Source organism: Geotrypetes seraphini, chromosome 4 (genome assembly GCF_902459505.1).
Source record: "Geotrypetes seraphini chromosome 4, aGeoSer1.1, whole genome shotgun sequence".
In the NCBI taxonomy this organism is placed as follows: Eukaryota; Metazoa; Chordata; class Amphibia; order Gymnophiona; family Dermophiidae; genus Geotrypetes; species Geotrypetes seraphini.
In genome coordinates, this window is record NC_047087.1 from 174,794,063 (window position 1) to 174,814,138 (window position 20,076).

A 20,076-nucleotide genomic window follows, 5' to 3' on the forward strand; every position below is an offset into this window, starting at 1 on the left:
ACCTTGAGTCTTGATAGCTCCTCGTAGACACTGCTGGGCGTAAACTTTTCCCTCGTCGGCAGCTGAGGGCCGGATCCCAGCACCTTGCAAGTGAAGACTGAGCAGAAGTATTCACTTAAAAGTTTGGCTTTGTCGGAGTCCGATTCTACATAGTTCCCATCGGGTTTCCTAAGGCGTACTATCCCATCTGTGTTTCTTTTTCTGTCACTAATATACCAGAAGAAGGATTTATTGCCCTTCTTGATGTTCTTCGCAAGGTTCTCCTCCATTCGGAGTTTGGCCTCCCTGACTGCTGTTTTGACCGCTTTTGACTTGGCCACATAGTCTTCCTTGGATTCTCGCTTCCCTGATAGTTTGTAGAGGATGAACGCTCTTTTCTTCTTTTTTATGAGGTCTGAGATCTCCTCAGAGAACCACTGCGGTCTATTGTTTCTACGCCGTTTACTTACTGATTTGACGTAGCGGTTGGTTGCTTCGTGTAAGGTTGATTTCAGAGTTGACCACATTACCTCTACATTATCTGTTTCGGCATGGTTTTGCAGTGCCCGATGGACGAAATCTCCCATGCTTTCGAAGTTTGTGCCCTTAAAGTTGAGGACCTTGGTTGATGTGCTTGACTTAGTGAAATCTTTCCTGAGGTTGAACCAAATCATGTTGTGGTCACTGGAGGCCAACGTATCGCCTACCGAGACCTCTGTGACACTTTCTCCGTTGGTGAGTATTAGGTCTAGTATCACCAGATCCCTAATGGGCTCTAATACCATTTGTCTGAGTCTCGCTCCCTTTATAGAGGTTAATAGCTTCCTGCTGCTGCTGGATGCAGTGGAAAGTTTGTTCCAATCCACCTCAGGCATATTGAAGTCTCCTAACAACACTGTGTCTCCACGCAAAGTGATATTCTCAATGTCTTTGACTAATTCTATATCCATGTCCTATACTACACCAAGATACAGGCATTTGTCCTTCCCCCTAGCCAAATTCACCCAGAGGGATTCCCCGGTATACTTGACATCTGCAATTTTGGTAACTTTGATGTCCTCTTTAGTGTATAGTGCTATCCCTCCTCCCATTTTGCCCTCTCTGTCCCGCCGAAGTAAGTTGTATCCCGGTATAGCCATATCCCACCATGGGAGTCCGTGAACCAAGTCTCGGATATCGCCACCACATCTAGGTCGGCGATCCTCATTTCCGTCTCTAATTCCAGAATCTTATTGCACAAACTGTGGGCATTAACGTACATAGCCTTCCATACCTTATGTTTGCTATGTCTCTGTGTAGATATTCCTGCTTGAGCTAATTGGACTCCTATAATGCTGTTTGCAATGTGTGTACTTACCTCTGACTCAGAAATGCAGTGTGTACTTACCTCGGACTCAGAAATGGATTGGCAACTTACCTCGCCAAGTTGGTTACTTGCGCCAGCACGTGAGTGGGTACCCTCCCCCAACTTACCTAGTTTAAAACCCTATGAAGTAGGCGGGCTAGTCGGTGTCAAAAGACGTTCTTTCCCCTTCTGGTCAGGTGAAGTCCGTCAGGTCCCTGTAGTCCTTGCAACGCCTCTCCATAGTTCAGTCATCCTAAGTTCATCTCCCTGCACCATCCGTGCAGCCAGTCGTTTGTCCTCTGGATATGATCCTTCCTGGCTCTCCCCTTGCCTCTCACTGGGAGGATCGAGGAGAAGACCACCTGCACTTCCATCCTCCTCAGCTTCTCACCCAGGGCTCCAAAGTCTACAGATATGTTCTCCGTAGTGTTCCTGGCAGTGTCGTTCGTTCCAACGTGGATGAGAAGCATGCGGAAGTGGTCATGGGGCTTGATAAGTCTGTCTAGGTAGGTGGTTACATCTCGGATCCTGGCTCCTGGCAGACAGCAAACCTCTCTTGATTGCATATCTGGTCTGCAAATTGGTCCCTCGGTGCCCCTCAGCAGGGAATCCCCAATGACTACCACTCTGCGCTTCTTTGGGAGCAGCTGATCTGTTGTCTCCGGAAACGGAACTGGAATCATCTGGTGGACAACTTCCTGTACCTCATTGGCAGGTTCCTCCTGTAACAGCTGGAATCTGTTCCTCAAGGTGATTAGTGGGGTCGATGTTAAACTGCCCTGTGAACGAGAGAAAGAGACAGAAGAGGAAGAAGAAGATCTTCTACGTTTGCCGGTGGAGGAAGTTACCAGCTGCCAGGAGTCAGCGTCCCCAGCCTCTTCTTGTACCCCAATCGTTGGTTTCAGGGTTGCAGGTTCGGACAGTTTGGGCGTCCTAAGGATGGTCTTGTCTGGCTCCTGCTCGGTGACCTGGGACAACTCCTGGATGACTCCGTCGATGAAGGCCTCGTCCTCTCGGATGCTTCTTAAGCGCTTTACCTCCTCTCTCAGGCTCCTCAGCTCCTGCAAGATGTCTCCGTCTAGCTGATCCATCTCTTCTGTCTGTGTGGAAACTGTAGTCATCTGCTTGGGGATGGCCTCGGTCTGTACAGAGACCTTTGTCCTCCGTCCTGGCTCTCCTTCCATCTGTACGTGGACTGTGGCCATCCCCTGGATCCCTTCGGTGACTGGGCTGCCGGTCTTGATTGTAGCCCTGTTGCTTCTTGTTCTTCCTGCCATTTTCAAAATTTTTTTTTTTTGTTAGTTTAGATATTTGTTAGTTAGTTATGCCCGCCTGATCGTTAGTGAGCTAGATAAGTCTGCCTGTTAGATAGTATGAAAGTCTGCCTGTCAGAGTTTGAAAGTTGGAAGGATAGAGGTAGTTAGTTAGTTAATTGTTAGTTTAGTCTGCCTGTTTGTTAGTTGGCTAGACAGGGCTGCCTGTTAAATAGTTTGAAAGTTTGAAGGATAGAGTGAATGGTAAGGTCTAGCTGTTGCTTAGTTAGAGAGGTCTGCTTGCTTGTTGGCTATATAGAAAGGTCTAATCAAACTCAAAACCCCTCACATTCAAAAGCATCAATAATATAAATATGATGAACGTTGGAAAGCAAAAAAGTATTATAATCTAAATACACTTATGAACAATTCTCAAAACTTTATTCATTTCAAAAGAATCACAATATCAAAAATATCACTATCTAATTAGGCTTAATATAAAATCAGTATATAAATATGTAAAAAACAAGCCCCACAAATAGAAGACAAGATTCATGATCATGAAAAGCAAAAAAGGGATCCCAAAAGAAAAAAATCCTTCCCCAAAAACATGAAACAGCAAAAGCTAAATCAGAAAAACACACCAGAGTTCTACCAATCCTAGAAACAATCTTGCAAGCAATTCAAAGAGAGTACTCAAAAATGGTGAACTAAATGAAGACAAATACTCTAAAATAGAGAAATAAATAAAGGCAACAGCAAACATGTGAAGCCAGTGTGAAAGATAAAAAGACAGCTCAAAAGAGCACAAAAACAGGCAATATCAAAAAAGCATAAAAAATTCAAATAAATATCAATTGAAGATGCTGAAAGTCCAAACAAACTTGAAGTAGAAGCAGACATAAACAAAGTGCAAGCAAAAGTCCTTAAAGCAAGGCACAAAGGCACCATAGATGCACAAAATATTCACAGTCATGAAGCCCACGAACTGTAGGAGGCAGTTCCTTATCGTAATCGTTCTTCTTAATTCCTTCTTCCTCCTTCCTTGACACAGGCCGTGTTTCAAGCTTTCTTTCTCAAAAGGAAGAGATACCACTAGAGCCAAGAAATAAATGTATAAACTAAACAACGTACTAAAAAAAAGCAGAAAAACAAACAGATAAACGGCAAACCTACCGGGCAGGAAGTCAAAGCACGGCTCATCAAATGTATGACTCGCTGTCGCCACACAAATGTCATGACAACAGAGAGCTACGAAGGCATTTAAATATCCTGACCCAAACAGAGACCAGCTGGTAATACTAAAAGTTAAACAAGTTAACAAAATACCGACAGGGAACAACTGAAAGACCATTTAGGAGACCAGGGTTAAACCAAAACCAAGCGAAGGGCAAAAGTAAACAACGAATCATACCAATTATAGTTACAAAGCAGAAGCTAAAAATAAACCAAAACTAATAAGGATACTTGACAGCATATTAGTCCGGGATCAGCCATTCTATTTCTCTATTCAAGCCATTAGGCATAACAGTCTGCCAGGCAAAGATTAATCTTTGCTCATGATATGTGAGCAGACGTGAGATATCGCCACCCGAAGGTAATGGTTAAGATAAAAGGGGGGTGGGAATATGAATAACAATAATTGATAATTGTTAATTATTAATATATGGGTGGGAGAGATGGGATTCTTTTATATTTATATATTTGGAGGATTACAAATAAGATTGTCAAGTGATTAATTAATATATTTCTGAGTGATTATTGTACACTTGTTGTAATTTCTGAAAATGAATAAAGATTTAAAAAAAACAAACAAACCCCCCCCCCCAAACAAATGGTAAATTCAATCAGCAAAACAATCAAACCTAAACAGCAAATAGTCACAGTTCTGCATATACAGTGTTCCTCTGGTCATTTGTGGTTGACAGTTCACGGTCCCAGTCATTCGCGGTATTTTCCGACTGCCAACCAGAAGAGGACAGCTGGAGAGGCAGGAGAGAGCAGCCAGAGCGCCGGCGAGTGAAGGAAATCACTCGTTGAATGCTCCGACTGCCTCCTTCTGCACTAAAGCCGGGCCTTACCAATTAGGAGCTGCTTTGACATGGAGTTCCTGATTGGTAAGGCCCGACTTTAGTGCAGGAAGAGGCGGTCGGAGCATACAATGAGTGATTTCCTTCACTTGCCAGCGCTCCGGCTGCTCTCTCCTGCCTCCTCCGCTGCCCTCTCCAGTCTCCCGGTTTTTCAAGATTCGCGGGTGTTCCTGGAACGGAACCCCCACAAATTTCGGGGGAGTACTGTATCTACTATCACTGCAGAAATGATAAGTATTATTGTGAGTTTTGGCCTGATTTTTATTCAGAGACTAGCCAGAAAGTGGAGGTGTTGGAATGTTTGAGGATAAAAGGATTCATGAAGTACAGGAGAAGGGCAGCACCCAGAGAGGGTTCCTTGAGGGTTAGTCCTGCCAATGCCAAACATAGCCCCAGGAGTCAGGAGCTAAACATTTTGCCTCTGTGAGAAATATCCTAACCACTGAGGCTACTATACAAAAATAAAAATTATTCCAAGAGTTAAAAGGTACTGGGGTAATGGAAACTTAAAACCACAGGGTGTTCATCACCACCCTGCCACTCATAGAGACATTGGGCGACTCTTACCTGCAATCCACAGTCAACTTCCTTTGTGCTGAGAGCATAACTAACAAGGGAGGCTTCTCCATACAGCATGATCTCATAGGTAGGACCTCCTTCAAGAGTGCATAATGCCTTTGCCTGTATACTGATGTCAGCATGTCCAAAAAATGTGAATGCCACTTGTTGGCACTCTTTTGGCTGCACTATACCATAGAGTGGTAGAATGTCAAATACCTAATGGGAAAATACAAAGACTAGTGGCAAAATTCAATAAAAACAAGCCAATTGTTTACTTAACAAGAAAAAGTTGCATTTGAGTGCAGGTCTTGCAGACTCTACAGTGGTATCACTGCTTTGTAGGAAGCAACTAAGTGCATCCACAAAACCAGCAATTATTTTCTAACAGGGAAAATGATCACATGATAAAAAGCAAGACAGAAAGCATGAAGGGGCATTTTCGAAAGAATGTTCAAGTCAGAAATAGAATGTGCCCCTCATAATGTCCAAAAAACCTATTCATCTTATACCCATTTTCTAACAGGAAAAACATTGGGAGTTTCCTGTTCGAAAATATGTGAGAATGTCCAAAATGAACAGCCATTTTCCAAAATAGAACAGTCAATTGTGAATGCCAAAAAACTGGGACAAAGTAAGTCTGTCTGGCAGCATTTGTCCAAAATAGCCACACACATGTTCCTGCACCACCCCCTGCCCCAGAATATTTTCTCCTCTTTAGCCACTCCAGCCTCCCTGAATATTTTTTATCTTTTTCCCAGCTTTTGCCCATCCTGAATATTAATTACCTTTTCCCAGCTTTAATTTCCCCAGCTCCTCAAATATTTTCTCTTCTATTTTACCCAGCTTTTCTCCTATCCCGATGTCTTGGAATTTCAACAGCTCCCCTTTCCAGCCTAGCCCCTTTTCAATGCTCCAGCATAACCCCTTCTCCCTTCCTTTCTCTCCCTAATGGTCCAAAATATCTCCTTCTCCCTTGCCAGGGGTCCAGTATATCTCCTTCTCCATTCCTTCCCAATAGTCTAGTATAACTATTTCCTTCCTTACCCTGGATCTGTTTTATTTCTTGGGATCTTGCCAGGTACCTGTTATCTGGGTTTGTCACTGTTGGAAACAGGATACTGGGCTTGATGGACCTTCGGTCTGTCCCAGTATAGCAATTCTTAAGTTCTTATGTTCTCTCTAATGGTACAAGTATGGCAATTCTTAAGTTCTCTAAAGGTACAAGTGGTTTTATGATGAAGAGGTATAACTGTTAATCACTGTGAAGCATTGAGGCAGTTTTATATGTTTTGTAACGAGCTTATATAGTCACCGTGCGTCACCAGGCTGGGCCGGGCCCAAACGGGGGAATGGCCGAGAGAGCCCAGAGCACACAGTGCTGACCGAGCAGATTATCAGTTCTTAATTGGAGTTGGTGGATCAAGTAAGCTAAAACAACCAGTTTGCTTCCAACTAAAAATACATTATTCCATTAGGAACTTCAGTTTCCAAAAACCCCAAATTGCACTCATGGTTCAAAAGAAAATGTGTATTTCACAAATACAGTCCAAAATGACTCATTACTATTCCAGTGCTATAGTCAATGGATCTCAAAATACTTTCATGCAATTGATTCAGTCTCTTGCTCACAATGACTTCTGGCAGCTTTAGACTGGATCTTGCCTCTGAGTTCCTTGGATGCAGAGCTCAAGGCAGAAGTGACCTCCTTCCACAATGACTGCTGGCTGTGGTCCCTCCCAAACTAGGACCCACAATCCAGTCTATGAGAAAAACCCAAAAAGGAAAAATATCTCAAAACTACTGCCAGGGCTGTGCACTGTTAACTGCCACAGCCTAGAAAGCACAGTTACTTACCGTAACAGGTGTTATCCAGGGACAGCAGGCAGATATTCTCACATGTGGGTGACGTCATCTACGGAGCCCCGACGCAGACAGCTTTTCAAGCATGTGCATGCCTTCTCCCTCCACTAGAGGGCGCATCCCCACCTCGTGGTCCTCAGTTCCATAGCTAGCAAAGAAGCCATCCCCGGGGAGGAGGGTGGGTTGTGAGAATATCTGCCTGTTGTCCCTGGATAACACCTGTTACGGTAAGTAACTGTGCTTTATCCCAGGACAAGCAGGCAGCATATTCTTACATGTGGGTGACCTCCAAGCCAACCGAAAAAGGGCAGGTGGGAGGATGGCAATTTAAGAAAATAGGTTACGCAAAACCGACTGGCCAAACCGGCCGTCGCTCCTGGACAAAGTATCCAGACAGTAGTGGGAGGTGAAAGTATGAACCGAAGACCAAGTGGCAGCCTTGCAAATGTCCTCAACCGGTGTAGACCGGAGGAAAGCAACAGAAGCTGCCATAGCCCGGACCTTATGCCCCGTGACTCGACCATGGAGCGTGAGACCAGCCTGAGCGTAGCAAAAAGAAATACAAGCAGCCAACCAGTTGGACAAGGTGCGCTTGGAAACAGGACGTCCCAACCGATTAGGGTCGAAGGACAAAAACAATTGAGGAACCCTCTGATGAGACTGAGTGCGTTGAACATAAAAAGCCAACACCCTCTTACAGTCAAGCGTGTGAAGCGCCACTTCGCCGGGATGAGAGTGGGGCTTCGGAAAAAACACCGGAAGAACAATGGACTGATTGAGGTGGAAATCAGACACAACCTTAGGCAAAAATTTAGGATGGGTGCGGAGAACCACCTTGTCATGATGGAACACAGTAAAAGGTGGGTCCGCAACCAAAGCCTGCAGCTCACTAATCCGCCGAGCGGAAGTGAGCGCAAGTAGAAAGATCACCTTCCAAGTGAGGAACTTGAGATGAGATTTGTCCATAGGCTCAAACGGAGGCTTCATCAGTTAAGCCAGAACCACATTGAGATCCCAAACCACAGGAGGGGGCTTAACAGGAGGATGGACGTTCAAAAGACCCCTCATGAAACGAGTAACCAGAGGATGAAGGGAGAGAGACCTACCCTCGAGATGCCGATGGAAAGCAGCAATAGCACTGAGATGCACCCGAATGGAAGTCGTCTTCAGACCAGACTGAGATAAGTGAAGTAAATATTCCAGAACCGAAGCCACCGGAACCGAACTCGGATCCAGACAATGCGTGGAACACCAGGATGAAAATCTGGTCCATTTCTGGGAATAGCAAAGCCGAGTCGAGACCTTGCGCGAAGCTTCCAACACCTCCCTGACAGACTGAGAAATAGGAACCGTAATCAGGGGGAAAGGAACCAAGCCATCAGATGTAAGGACTGAAGATTGGGATGCAACAGCGAACCCCGACTCTGAGACAGCAGAGAGGGAAAAACAGGCAGAAGCAGATGCTCCCTGACACTGAGTTGAAGAAGCAGGGAGAACCAGGGTTGACGAGGCCAACGAGGTGCAATGAGAATCAGCGTGGCTCCGGTCGATTTGAGATGTACCAACGTTCTCAAGATCAGAGGGAAAGGAGGAAACGCATAAAGGAACCTCCTTCCCCAGTCGAGAAGAAAGGCATCGGCCTCGAGACGATCCGGGGAGTACATCCGAGAACAATAGAGTGGGAGCTTGTGAGTCTCCGGAGAGGCAAATAGATCCACCTGAGGAGTCCCCCATCTGTCGAAGATCTCTTTTAGGACTCGGGAGTTGAGCGACCATTCGTGCAGCTGTAAAAGTCGACTTAGTTTGTCCGCCAGACAGTTCCGCTCTCCCTGTATGTAAACTGCCCGAAGGAAGATATTCTGAGAGACTGCCCATTCCCAGAGGCGAAGGGCCTCCTGGCACAGAGACCAGAAGCCCGTCCCTCCTTGCTTGTTCAAATAGCACATCGCCACCTGGTTGTCGGTTCGCAACAACGCCAGGCGACGCATCGCCACCGCGGAGACCCTAGAGGTCAATTCTAAGGCGTCATAGGTGGCGTGGAACAGGAAAAGACGCAGCTGGAACAGAGAATCCATGAGCTTTCCAAAGTCCCGCCTATAGGATTCGGGCATGACCCCGTGATAACGAGGCATGGACTTGACCAGATGACAAAGGTACGAGGTGAATGTAAATGCATAGTTTAGTACCCTATTCGCCATCATGGAATTTTGGTAGAGGCGTCGCCCGAATTTATCCAGGGTGCGCCCCTCACGCCCCGGCGGAACCGCCGCGGACACCCGGGAAGGCTGGGATTTCTTAAGAGAAGACTCCACTAGCAAAGACTGGTGGGACAACTGGGCCTTCTCAAAACCCTTGCAAGGCACTGTGCGGTATTTGGATTCCATCTTGGAGGGGACCGCCGTCACCGCGTAGGGGGAATCCAAATTCCACAAGAAGGTCTGCTGTAGAACCTTGTTCAAGGGCAGGCGGGGAGACTCCCGAGGAGGGGAGGGCAAATCCTGCTCCTCCAAAAATTCTTTGGAATACTGAGACCCCGACAAAAGGTCCAGATCCAAAGCCTTCCCCATGTTCACCACAAACCTCGAAAACGAGGAGGGGCGTAACGGTGGAGAGGGAGAGCGAGAGCCCCGCGCCGCCGAAAATGACGGGGAAGCCTCGCGTGAGTATCGGGGCTCACGACCCATGCCAGCGCCCGACCCCCAGGAAGCCCCCCTAAGGGAACGCACCGGGGTCGGAGACCTCCGAGGCCCCGAGGAGCCCCTCGGGGAAGTCCCCGGAGTACGGGGTACCGAGACTTTCCGCCGCCTCGGGGAGGAATCCCTCAACCCCTTCCTCGCAGGAGAACGGAACAGCCTCGGATTTGACAGGCTGAGCTCCGACATCCGAAGAGCCTCCGAAGATATCCGAAGACCTCCCGGGCCGGCGAGGAGTGACCCCGCCGCCGAGGGGACCCGCGAGGACACTTGGACCTCCGGGACCAGCGCTTCGCCCGAGGCCGGCCCGAGGGCGAGGACCTGCGGGAGGCTCCGGACGAGGAGTCGGAGGAAGAAATTCTGCGAACCCGGCGCACCTTGTCCCAAGGTCGAACATTACGCTCAGGCTGGTCCGGAGCCGAGACCGAGGCTAAGGCCGGGGCCGAGGCAGGCGTCACCACCGGGGCCGAGGCCGGAGCTGAGGCCGGGGCTGCCAATGGCTGTAAATGGGCCAGGGCGCAGGACAGCTCCGAGAAGATCAGCGCTCGGAGCATGTCCTAGAACACCGGAACAGCCATCTTGGACGGCATGTCCTGCGCCGGCGGGTGCTCCGCAGAGGGCGACCTCGGCAGTGAGTATTCCCGAGGAGCACCCGACTTCGACGTCCGGGGCGGGGCCGAGGACGACCCTCCCGCCCCCGTCGAAGAACCCGAGGACGGCTTCTTCGAGGACCTGGAGCTGAGGAAGGAAGCGGGGACTTACCCGGCGCCGACTTCGGGGTCGAGGAGGAAGGCTTCGAGGAGGAAGACATCCGAGGCGAGGTCGAGGGTACCAAGGCCGAGGTCAAAGCCGGGGCCGAAGCCGAGGCCGACGTCGAAGCCTTCCCCGCCGCGGGTTCCAAGATGAAGAGCTCCGCCATACGAGCACGCTGGCAGCGGAGCGCCCGAGGTTGAAAGGTGGAACACCGAGGGCAGGAGTCCGTAGGGTGATCCGCACCCAGGCAGACCAGGCACCACCGGTGGGGATTGGTGATAGAAAGCAACCGATCGCACCGGGTGCACTTCTTAAAGCCCGACAGAGGCCGGGTCATGAACCAAAAAACAAGGCCGCAAACGAACGAGGTCCCGCGGCCGCGGCAACCGGGAGCCCCCGGAGCCTGGAACGAAGATTTTTTTTTTTTTTTCAACATAAAACAATTAAGCGATCGAAGGCAAAACAAAAAAACTCACAGCGACCAAGAAAAACAACCCAGCCGCGGTGACAGAAGGCAATATAGCACGGAGCAAAAACACAACAGGGCTTCTGGCTCCGCGGAAGAAACAGAACTGAGGACCACGAGGTGGGGATGCGCCCTCTAGTGGAGGGAGAAGGCATGCACATGCGTGGTGCAGCATAGCAAGCTTGAAACTTCAATCAAGTTTGCTTGAAAAGCTGTCTGCATCGGGGCTCCGTAGATGACGTCACCCACATGTGAAAATATGCTGCCTGCTTGTCCTGGGATAAAACTGGTTCTTGCACAAGCAGGATACAGGAACCTTCACAAGCTGCAAAGGCTTACAGTAAACTTTCTTTAACAAGTTTACAGAGACAGCCAGCCCCATAACTTGGCTCCACAAATTAGCAAATCCTTTTTTACTTCCCAGTTTTGCTATTTGCCCAAGTCTCGGCATAACCTCATTTAAACCCCATCTGTTTCCATGTCCCACAGGTCAGTGTCAACGTTCCCCTCCTTAAAGTCCATGACTTCCTCAGGGTCTAAATAGGCTTCATTATCTGAATTCTCTAACATCTCATGAATTCTTCTAACATTTCAGATTCCATATAACTAAGTCTGACCTGGGTGTTAGGCTGAGGTATACTGCTGCGAGTCCTAGGAACTGGTCTTCCTTCATCGTTCTGTTTCCTCTCCAGTTTCCTCTGCTGCTGGGCCTTATATGACTCAGGATAATAGGCTACAGGTGTTGCTTGTTCCTGGCTAAAGTGAGGGCTAGAATGTTCCTGGTGTCGCCTGGAATTGTGTCCCCCATGAATATTATGAATTGTCTTGTCCACCTTCCCCCCAGGAACACTATCCTGAGTCCTATTAGTTCTACCTACCCATTGTTCTCCCTTCTTTAACACAGGCGAAAACAAATAGGTACTTTCTTGCTCTGGACTAAACCTTCCCTGTCTGGCTTTAGTTCTGGATTGAGGTGTTGGTGTAGGTAGTGTTCTTTCTTTTTGAGAGAGTATTTTCCCCTGCCTAGCCCTAGGCGTCGGCATCTTTTCACTACCCGGCTCAGTCACAGGGCAAACTGCCCAGCAGCCGGGGAAGCCTCGTGGAGAGAGAGGCGAGAGAGGCACCAGCGGCAGGAGAAAGGCAGCGGCAGGGAGACCAACAAGCCTAGGGGTAGCGGCGAGAGGTAGCTCCGCCCCCCCTCAGCGTCATCAGCAGAACTCCTCCTTAAAAGGGAGAGGAGCCGCGGCGCACAGCCCAAACAAACTGCCCAGCAGCCGGGGAAGCCTCGTGGAGAGAGAGGCGAGAGAGGCACCAGCGGCAGGAGAAAGGCAGCGGTGGGGAGACCAACAAGCCTAGGGGTAGCGGCGAGAGGTAGCTCCGCCCCCCCCTCAGTGTCATCAGCAGAACTCCTCCTTAAAAGGGGGAGGAGCCAACGGCGCACAGCCGTTCGGCGCGCGGCGAAGGCGAGCGGCAAAGATCGCCTTTGCGAAGGACCCAAGAGCCCGGGCTGCCCAGCAGCAAATTCATATTAAAAAAAAAAAAAAAAATACTTTTCTTCTTTCTCATTCTCATTCTTTTCTTCTCTCTCTCTCTTCTTTTCCAGCTAGCTGCACGCCGGGCACACTCCAACACACGAGGATCCTTACGTACAAGACAGGAGAGGAATGGAGGCAGCAGAAATCCAGCGAAGCTTTCCAGTATACTGCATCGAGTGTCATATGTATGACTACCTCCCCTCTGGGAGGCAGGCATACATATGCGGTCGATGTCAGGAACTGAACAGCCTGAAGAAAGAGGTCGGGAGATTGCAGATTAAGGTCCAGGAGCTGGAGGGACTCCGCACCATCGAGGAACCATGGGCAATTGAGGCAACTGAGGATACTGAACAGGAAACCACCAGAGAGAGCCACATCAAAGAGCAGGTTAGAGAGCTCGAGAGATTCATCGAGGAGGCCTGCAAGATGGTAGAGGAACAGGATCACCAGCAATTCAAAAGGGAACCAACAGATGGAGGACAGAACCCACCAGACGCCAGAGGAGAAGGACCTTGCGGAGAAACTGAGCGGGCAGAGGAGGCAGAGACCCATCAGATCCCGGAGGAAGGACTAGAGGATCAAGTCACTGATACGGACCTGAGACCCAAGAGGAAGCTGAGAGAAGGGAGGTCTGCGATCGTGGTGGGAGACTCGATCCTGAGAGAGGTAGACAGCCACATAGCAGGAGGCAGAGAGGACCGGCTGGTGACATGTCTCCCGGGGGCGAGGACAAAGGACATCTCCGACAGAATCGAGAGAATCCTGGAAGGAGCTGAGACGGAGGAGACAGCTGTGATAATCCACGTTGGAACCAACGACGTCAGCAGAAGGAACTACAACAGGACTACACTGACCGAACAGCTTAAGATCCTGGGGAGGAAACTGAAGCTGAGGACAAGGAAGATAGCCTTCTCAGAGATCCTGCCAGTACCAAGGGCGGATGCAAGGAGGCAGACCGAGCTGCAAGCAATAAACGGGTAGCTGAGGAGATGGTGCGAAGAGGAGGGTTTTCACTTTGTACGAAACTGGACAACTTTCCTGGGGAAAAACAAGCTCTACAGGAGGGACGGACTGCACCTGAGCACAGCGGGGACGAGGATGCTGGCACGAAACATCCAGACCAGCATAGACATGGCTTTAAACTGAGGACAAGGGGAAAGCCGACAGTCGATCTGACATCGACACATCGGACCAGAGTATCAAACAAAGATACTGAACAGGGAACAGGCGATAGAGAGCTCGAGACTGAGTGGACATTTTTTGTAAATAAAACCAAGGATGCAATGCAGGGGCCTAAGGAACAAATGAAGCTAAAAAGCGGAAAAAGGAGGAAACAGTCGGAGCCAAAAATGGGGAAGCAGACTGAGGACGAAACAGACGCACCACAGGAGGAGGATGAGCGGAAAGAGATTCAGGGACTGGAAGCCCATGAGGAGATCGGCAGGAGCACCAAACCACGAGGAAAACCAACAGAGAAGACTGAGGACGTCACAGACACACAACAGGAGGAGGATGACCGAGATGAAGCTCGGGGACTGGCGAACCACGAGAAGGACTGCAGGAGACCCAAAACACGAAGAAAACCAAAAGAGAGGGCAAAAACCTGGGTCTTAAACTGCCTATACACAAATGCTAGGAGCCTAAGAGCCAAAATGGGTGAACTAGAAATCATTGCCAGCAAAAAGGACCTGGACATAATTGGAATTACAGAAACGTGGTGGACTGAGGACAATCAGTGGGATGTGGCCATACCAGGGTACAAACTATACAGGAGAGACAGGACACATAAAAAGGGTGGAGGAATAGCACTGTACATAAAAGACTCCATACACTCAGCCAGGATGGAAACAACAGTACGGGCGGATGGCTTGGAATCACTATGGGTTAAGCTACAGGGAGGAACTGGGGCAGACATTAAATTGGGTCTGTACTACCGCCCACCTGGACAACCGGAAGAAATCGACCAGTACATGGAGGCTGAACTGAGGCAGGTATGCAGAAGCGGAAATGTGGTGGTGATGGGGGACTTCAACTATCCTGGGATAGACTGGAGTATTGGACACTCAAACTGCGCAAGGGAGACCAAATTCCTAGAGGTCACGAGGGACTGTTTCATGGAGCAACTGGTCACGGAACCAACACGGGGCGATGCCACTCTTGACCTAATCTTCAACGGACTAGGGGGGCAAGCAAAGGAGGTGGCGGTATTAGCCCCGCTAGGTAACAGCGATCACAACACGATCCAGTGCAGGCTAGAAATTGGATCATCAAAGGGGAAAAGAACCACAACGACGGCACTCAACTTCAAAAAAGGAAATTATGATGCCATGAGGGAAATGGTGAGAAAGAAACTCAAAGGCAACATAGGAAAGATGGAATCCGTAGAAAAAGCCTGGACCTTACTCAAGGGGTCTGTGCACGAAGCACAAAACCTGTACATCCCCAAGTTCAGGAAAGGGTGCAAAAAAAATATAACAAAAAACCCAGTGTGGATAACAAATGCAGTGAAGAAGGCGATAAGCGACAAAAAAGCATCATTCAGAAAATGGAAAAAAGACCAATCAGAGGAGAACCAAAAAGTGCACAAAGAACACCAGAAGGAGTGTCACCGACTGGTTAGAAAAGCAAAAAGGGAATATGAAGAGAGACTGGCAGAGGAAGCAACAAACTTCAAGTCTTTCTTCAGATACGTCAAGGGAAAGCAACCGGCAAGAGAAGAGGTGGGACCATTGGATGATGGAGATAGAAAGGGAGTAGTAAAAGAAGAGAAAGAGATAGCTGACAAGTTAAATGAGTTCTTCACGTCAGTCTTCACGAGGGAGAATACAACCAACATTCCGGAACCCGAGGAAATCGTAATAGGAGACCAAAATGATAAGCTGGTCAATTTAAAGGTAAGCCAAGAGGATATACTCAAGCAGATAGACAGACTAAAAAGCGACAAATCGCCAGGTCCGGACGGCATTCACCCAAGGGTACTCAAGGAACTAAAAAACGAAATAGCGGAGCCACTCCGACAAATATGCAACCTATCCCTAAACACCGGAGAGATCACGGAGGACTGGAAAATAGCAAATGTCACGCCCATCTTCAAGAAGGGCTCAAGGGGCGACCCAGGAAACTACAGGCCGGTGAGCCTAACCTCAGTCCCGGGAAAGATGATGGAGGCACTGATTAAGGACAGCATCTGTGAATATATCGAAAACAATGTGCATCTAAAACCGAGTCAGCATGGCTTCTGCAAGGGTAGGTCTTGCCTCACAAACTTATTGTACTTCTTTGAGGGGGTGAACAGCCAGGTGGATAAAGGGGAATCTATAGATATCATTTACCTCGACTTCCAAAAAGCCTTCGACAAGGTACCACACGAGAGACTGCTCAAAAAGATATGGAACCACGGGGTGCAAGGGGAGGTCCACCGATGGATCAAAAACTGGCTGGCAAACAGGAAACAGAGGGTTGGCGTAAAGGGCCACTACTCGGACTGGAAAGGGGTCACGAGCGGAGTTCCACAGGGGTCGGTGCTGGGACCACTCCTGTTCAATATCTACATAAACGACCTAGAAGCGGGAACCAAGTGTGAGATCATAAAATTTGCAGATGACACCAAACTATACAGCAGGGCTCAAACGAGGGAAGACTGCGAAGATCTCCAAAAGGATCTAACGCAGCTGGAAAAGTGGGCCGAAAAATGGCAAATGAGCTTCAACGTAGGGAAATGCAAGGTCATGCACGTGGGGAAAAAGAACCCGATGTTCACTTACAAAATGGGGGGAACACCACTAGGAGTCAGTAACCTGGAGAGAGACCTGGGAGTGATGGTAGACGCAACACTGAAGGCATCGGCGCAGTGCGCCACGGCCTCAAGGAAAGCTAACAGAATGTTGGGTATCATTAAGAAGGGTATCACGACCAGGACGAGGGAAGTCATCATGCCGCTGTATCATGCAATGGTGCGGCCGCATCTGGAGTACTGTGTCCAGTACTGGTCGCCGCACCTCAAGAAGGACATGGCGGTACTAGAGGGAGTACAGAGAAGAGCGACTAAACTGATAAAGGGAATGGAAAATCTCCCATATACCGACAGATTAAAGCAGCTAGGACTTTTCTCCCTGGAAAAGCGGAGACTTAGAGGAGAAATGATAGAAACCTTCAAGATCTTGAAAGGCATAGAAAAAGTAGACATGGACAGATTTTTCAAATTAAGGGGCACCACAAGTACAAGGGGGCACTCGGAGAAACTGAAAGGGGACAGGTTTAGAACAAACGCTAGGAAGTTCTTCTTCACTCAGAGGGTGGTGGATACATGGAACGCGCTTCCAGAGGCTGTGGTAGACAGGAACACATTAAATGGTTTCAAAGAAGGTTTGGATAGATTTCTAGAAGAAAAAGGGATTGAAGGGTATAGATAGATATATACCACTGCTCAGGCAATGGGCTTGATGGGCCACCGCGGGAGCGGACCGCTGAGCAGGATGGACCTCTGGTCTGCCTCAGCGGAGGCAACTTCTTATGTTCTTATGTTGGTTATAACCGCCTAGGTTTTAGGCACGAAAGAAAATTTTAAAAGAAAGAAAGAAAGCAAACAAGATGCTAGGAATTATGGATAGTAAACAAGACTAAGAATGTTATGCCTCTGTATCGCTTCATGGTGAGACCTCACCTTGAGTATTGTGTTCGATTCTGGTTGCCTTATCTAAGAAAAGATATAGTAGAACTAGAAAAGGTTCAAAGAATAGTGACCAAGATGATAAAGGGGATGGAACTCCTCTCATATGAGGACAAAGAAATTATGCACTTACCCTGGTAAGCTCTTTTCCATTAGATAGGTAAGACATTCTAGACAGATGGGTAATATCCAGTGGCGTACCAAGGGGGGGCGGTCCGCCCCGGGTGCCAGCCCTAAGGGGGTGCTCCCGGCCTTGCCGTTCAGTCCCCCCCACCCCCGAAGGACCGCTCGCCCCACTGACCTTCCTGCACCACCTATGAAGCAGCCCACAACAGGATCGCGACCTCAGCGATCCCTGAGCTGCTTGGGCGCTGCTTCCTGCACCGCGGACCCGCCCCTCCTCTGACGTCAGAGGAGGGGCGGGACCGCAGCACAGGAAGCAGCGCCTAAGCAGCGCAGGGATCGCTGACGTCGTGATCCTGCTGTGGCTGCTTCATAGGTGGTGCGGGGAGGCCAGGGGGGCGAGCGGTCCTTCGGGTGGGTTGGGGCATCAGGCCTTCAGGGTGGGCAGGCAGGCAGGCTTTCAAGGGGGAGGGGGTGATAGGCAGGCAGGCAGGCCTTCAAGGGGGGGGACAGGCAGGCCTTCAAGGGGGGAGGCAGGCCTTCGGGGGGGTGTGCAGACCTTCAAGGGGTGCAGGCCTTCAAGGGGGGGACAGGCTTACAAGGGGGTGGGACAGGCCTACAAGGGGGTGGGACAGGCCTTCAAGGGGGTGACAGGCCTTCGGGGGGGTGCAGGCCTTCGGGGGGGCTGCAGACCTTCAAGGGGGGGGACAGGCCTTCAAGGGGAGACAGGCCTACAAGGGGGTGGGACAGACCTTCAAGGGGGGGACAGGTCTTCAGGGGGGTGCAGACCTTCAAGGAGGTGCAGGCCTTCAAGGGGGAGACAGGCCTTCAAGGGGGGGACAGGCAGGCAGGCCTTCAAGGGGGGGACAGGCCTACAAGGGGGTGGGACAGGCCTTCAAGGGGGAGACAGGCCTTCGGGGGGGTGCAGACCTTCAAGGGGGTGCAGGCCTTCAAGGGGGGGACAGGCAGGCAGGCCTTCAAGGGGGGGGGACAGGCCTTCAAGGGGGGACAGGCCTACAAGGGGGTGGGACAGGCCTTCAAGGGGGGTGCAGGCCTTCAAGAGGGGACAGGCAGACCTTTAAGGGGGGACAGGCAGACCTTTAAGGGGGGACAGGCCTTTGGGGGGGGGGACCCTGGTTTAGAAGTACACGGAGGGAAGGGGGTGTTCATAGAGACGTGCATATGCCAAACTTTGGGGGGGGAAGAAATAATGGGTCTGAAAATAGAGGAAAGGGAGAGAGATGATGAACCATGGGATTTAGGCAGGGAGGGAAGGAACAGAAAGGGAGAGAAATTGGACACAAGGGATGGTGTGGAGGAGGGATAGAGATACTGGATAGGAGGGTAATTGGGAAAAGAAAGGAAGAGATGGTGGATTCTGGGTTGGTGGGGAAGGAGGGAGAGATGCCGGATGAAAGGGTAGTTAAGAAAAGGTGGATCTGTGGAGGGAGATGAAAAAAAGGAAATATACCAGACTTCCTAGGGAGAGAAGGGAAATGGAAAGGGAGGACAGAGTTGGCAGATGGATGGTTAGCATGCAGAAAGAAGAAAGAAGGAGACCCTGGCAAGCAAGTTATCAGAAGAAAACCAGAGCCTTGGACAAACAAGATTTGAAATATAACCAGACATCAAAAGGTAGAAAAATTAATTTTATTTTCTGTTTTGTGATTACAATATGTCAGATTTGAAATGTGTATCCTGCCAGAGCTGGTGTTGGACTGCAAACATGAGCTAGGATTTAACAGAGAGAGGAAAAAGTCCTTTTTGTTTCTTTATTTTATTTACACCACAGCGCCAGTGTGGTTAGAAGCCAAAGGGGGTGAAAAAGCTATAAAACCCATCAGGAGTTTTGAAAAAAATCACCCAACTGGGCAGGAAAATCGAATTGAAAAACCAATTCAATAGGCTGAATCGAATCGAAATTTTTTTTCCTGAATCTGGCAGCATTAGTTTGCGCTACTGTCTTAGACTTTAGGACCTGGGAATGGGGAGAGATGGCATCCTCAGTACTTTATAATGCAAGTGAAACGAGGATTTGGTCAGACTTTTGAAGGATCTGCAGAAAAAAATATTGTATAGGCCGGGGACATGAGACAGCAGGAAATGGGAACTTTTCTTCCTTCTATTTTTGTGAATGGAAAGGCTGAGGATGTCAGAGAGTTCAGTTAAAATATGTGCTTTATAAGAAAATATAATAATGTGTTTTATAAAGTTTATAGCATAGCTGGCCTACCCAGTGAGGTGTTCCTAGTGGTGGTGGTGGCAGCGTGTCAATGTGTTGAGAGGAAGAGGTGGTCTGGGAAATTCTGCTGAGCAAACTCCGGGCCCATTTCCACCCCCCAGTTAGTCCACTCCACTCCACTCAACTGGTTCACACACTGAGTGGGTCTTTGGGTGTTGTTTTGGGATCTCTTCCAGTGGTTTATCAGTATCTCCTTCTGGTCCAAGGAAGGAAACTTTGTTATCCTTAGCATTTGCCTACAGAATATGTTTGTAACAGCGCTGCTTGTGTGGCATTAGGCTATGTAGTGATCGAAAGAAAAAAAACAGACCTTTGCACATTTTTGCACTATACGGTGGGTGTATGAGGAGATTCACATTTCCTGCACAACTAAGTCCATGTAAAGTTATCTTGTGCTGTATTTGACATCTAGCAAGGTCTCTGTTTGAAAGGAAAGATCTAAACTTAAAAATGAAGTGGCCAGAAGTTATGGTAAAAGCAGATAGTGTAGCTGGTTTTAAGAAAGAT

The 20,076-nt window shown here is 49.1% G+C and overlaps 1 protein-coding gene across 8 annotated transcripts in view; it reads right to left on the reverse strand.

The window, feature by feature from the left end:
• The window catches only part of HYDIN (HYDIN axonemal central pair apparatus protein), a 1,718,235-nt gene that overhangs the window by 1,053,894 nt on the left and 644,265 nt on the right, over window positions 1-20,076 (reverse strand). For 7 of the 8 annotated variants that reach the window (XM_033943280.1, XM_033943278.1, XM_033943277.1 and 4 more), the window contains one exon: window positions 5,235-5,444. In XM_033943280.1, the coding sequence (XP_033799171.1) occupies window positions 5,235-5,444 (210 nt within the window). Of the gene's footprint in view, window positions 1-3,545; window positions 3,673-5,234; window positions 5,445-20,076 lie in introns of those variants that run through there. The other variant, XM_033943284.1, reaches the window with a different exon arrangement.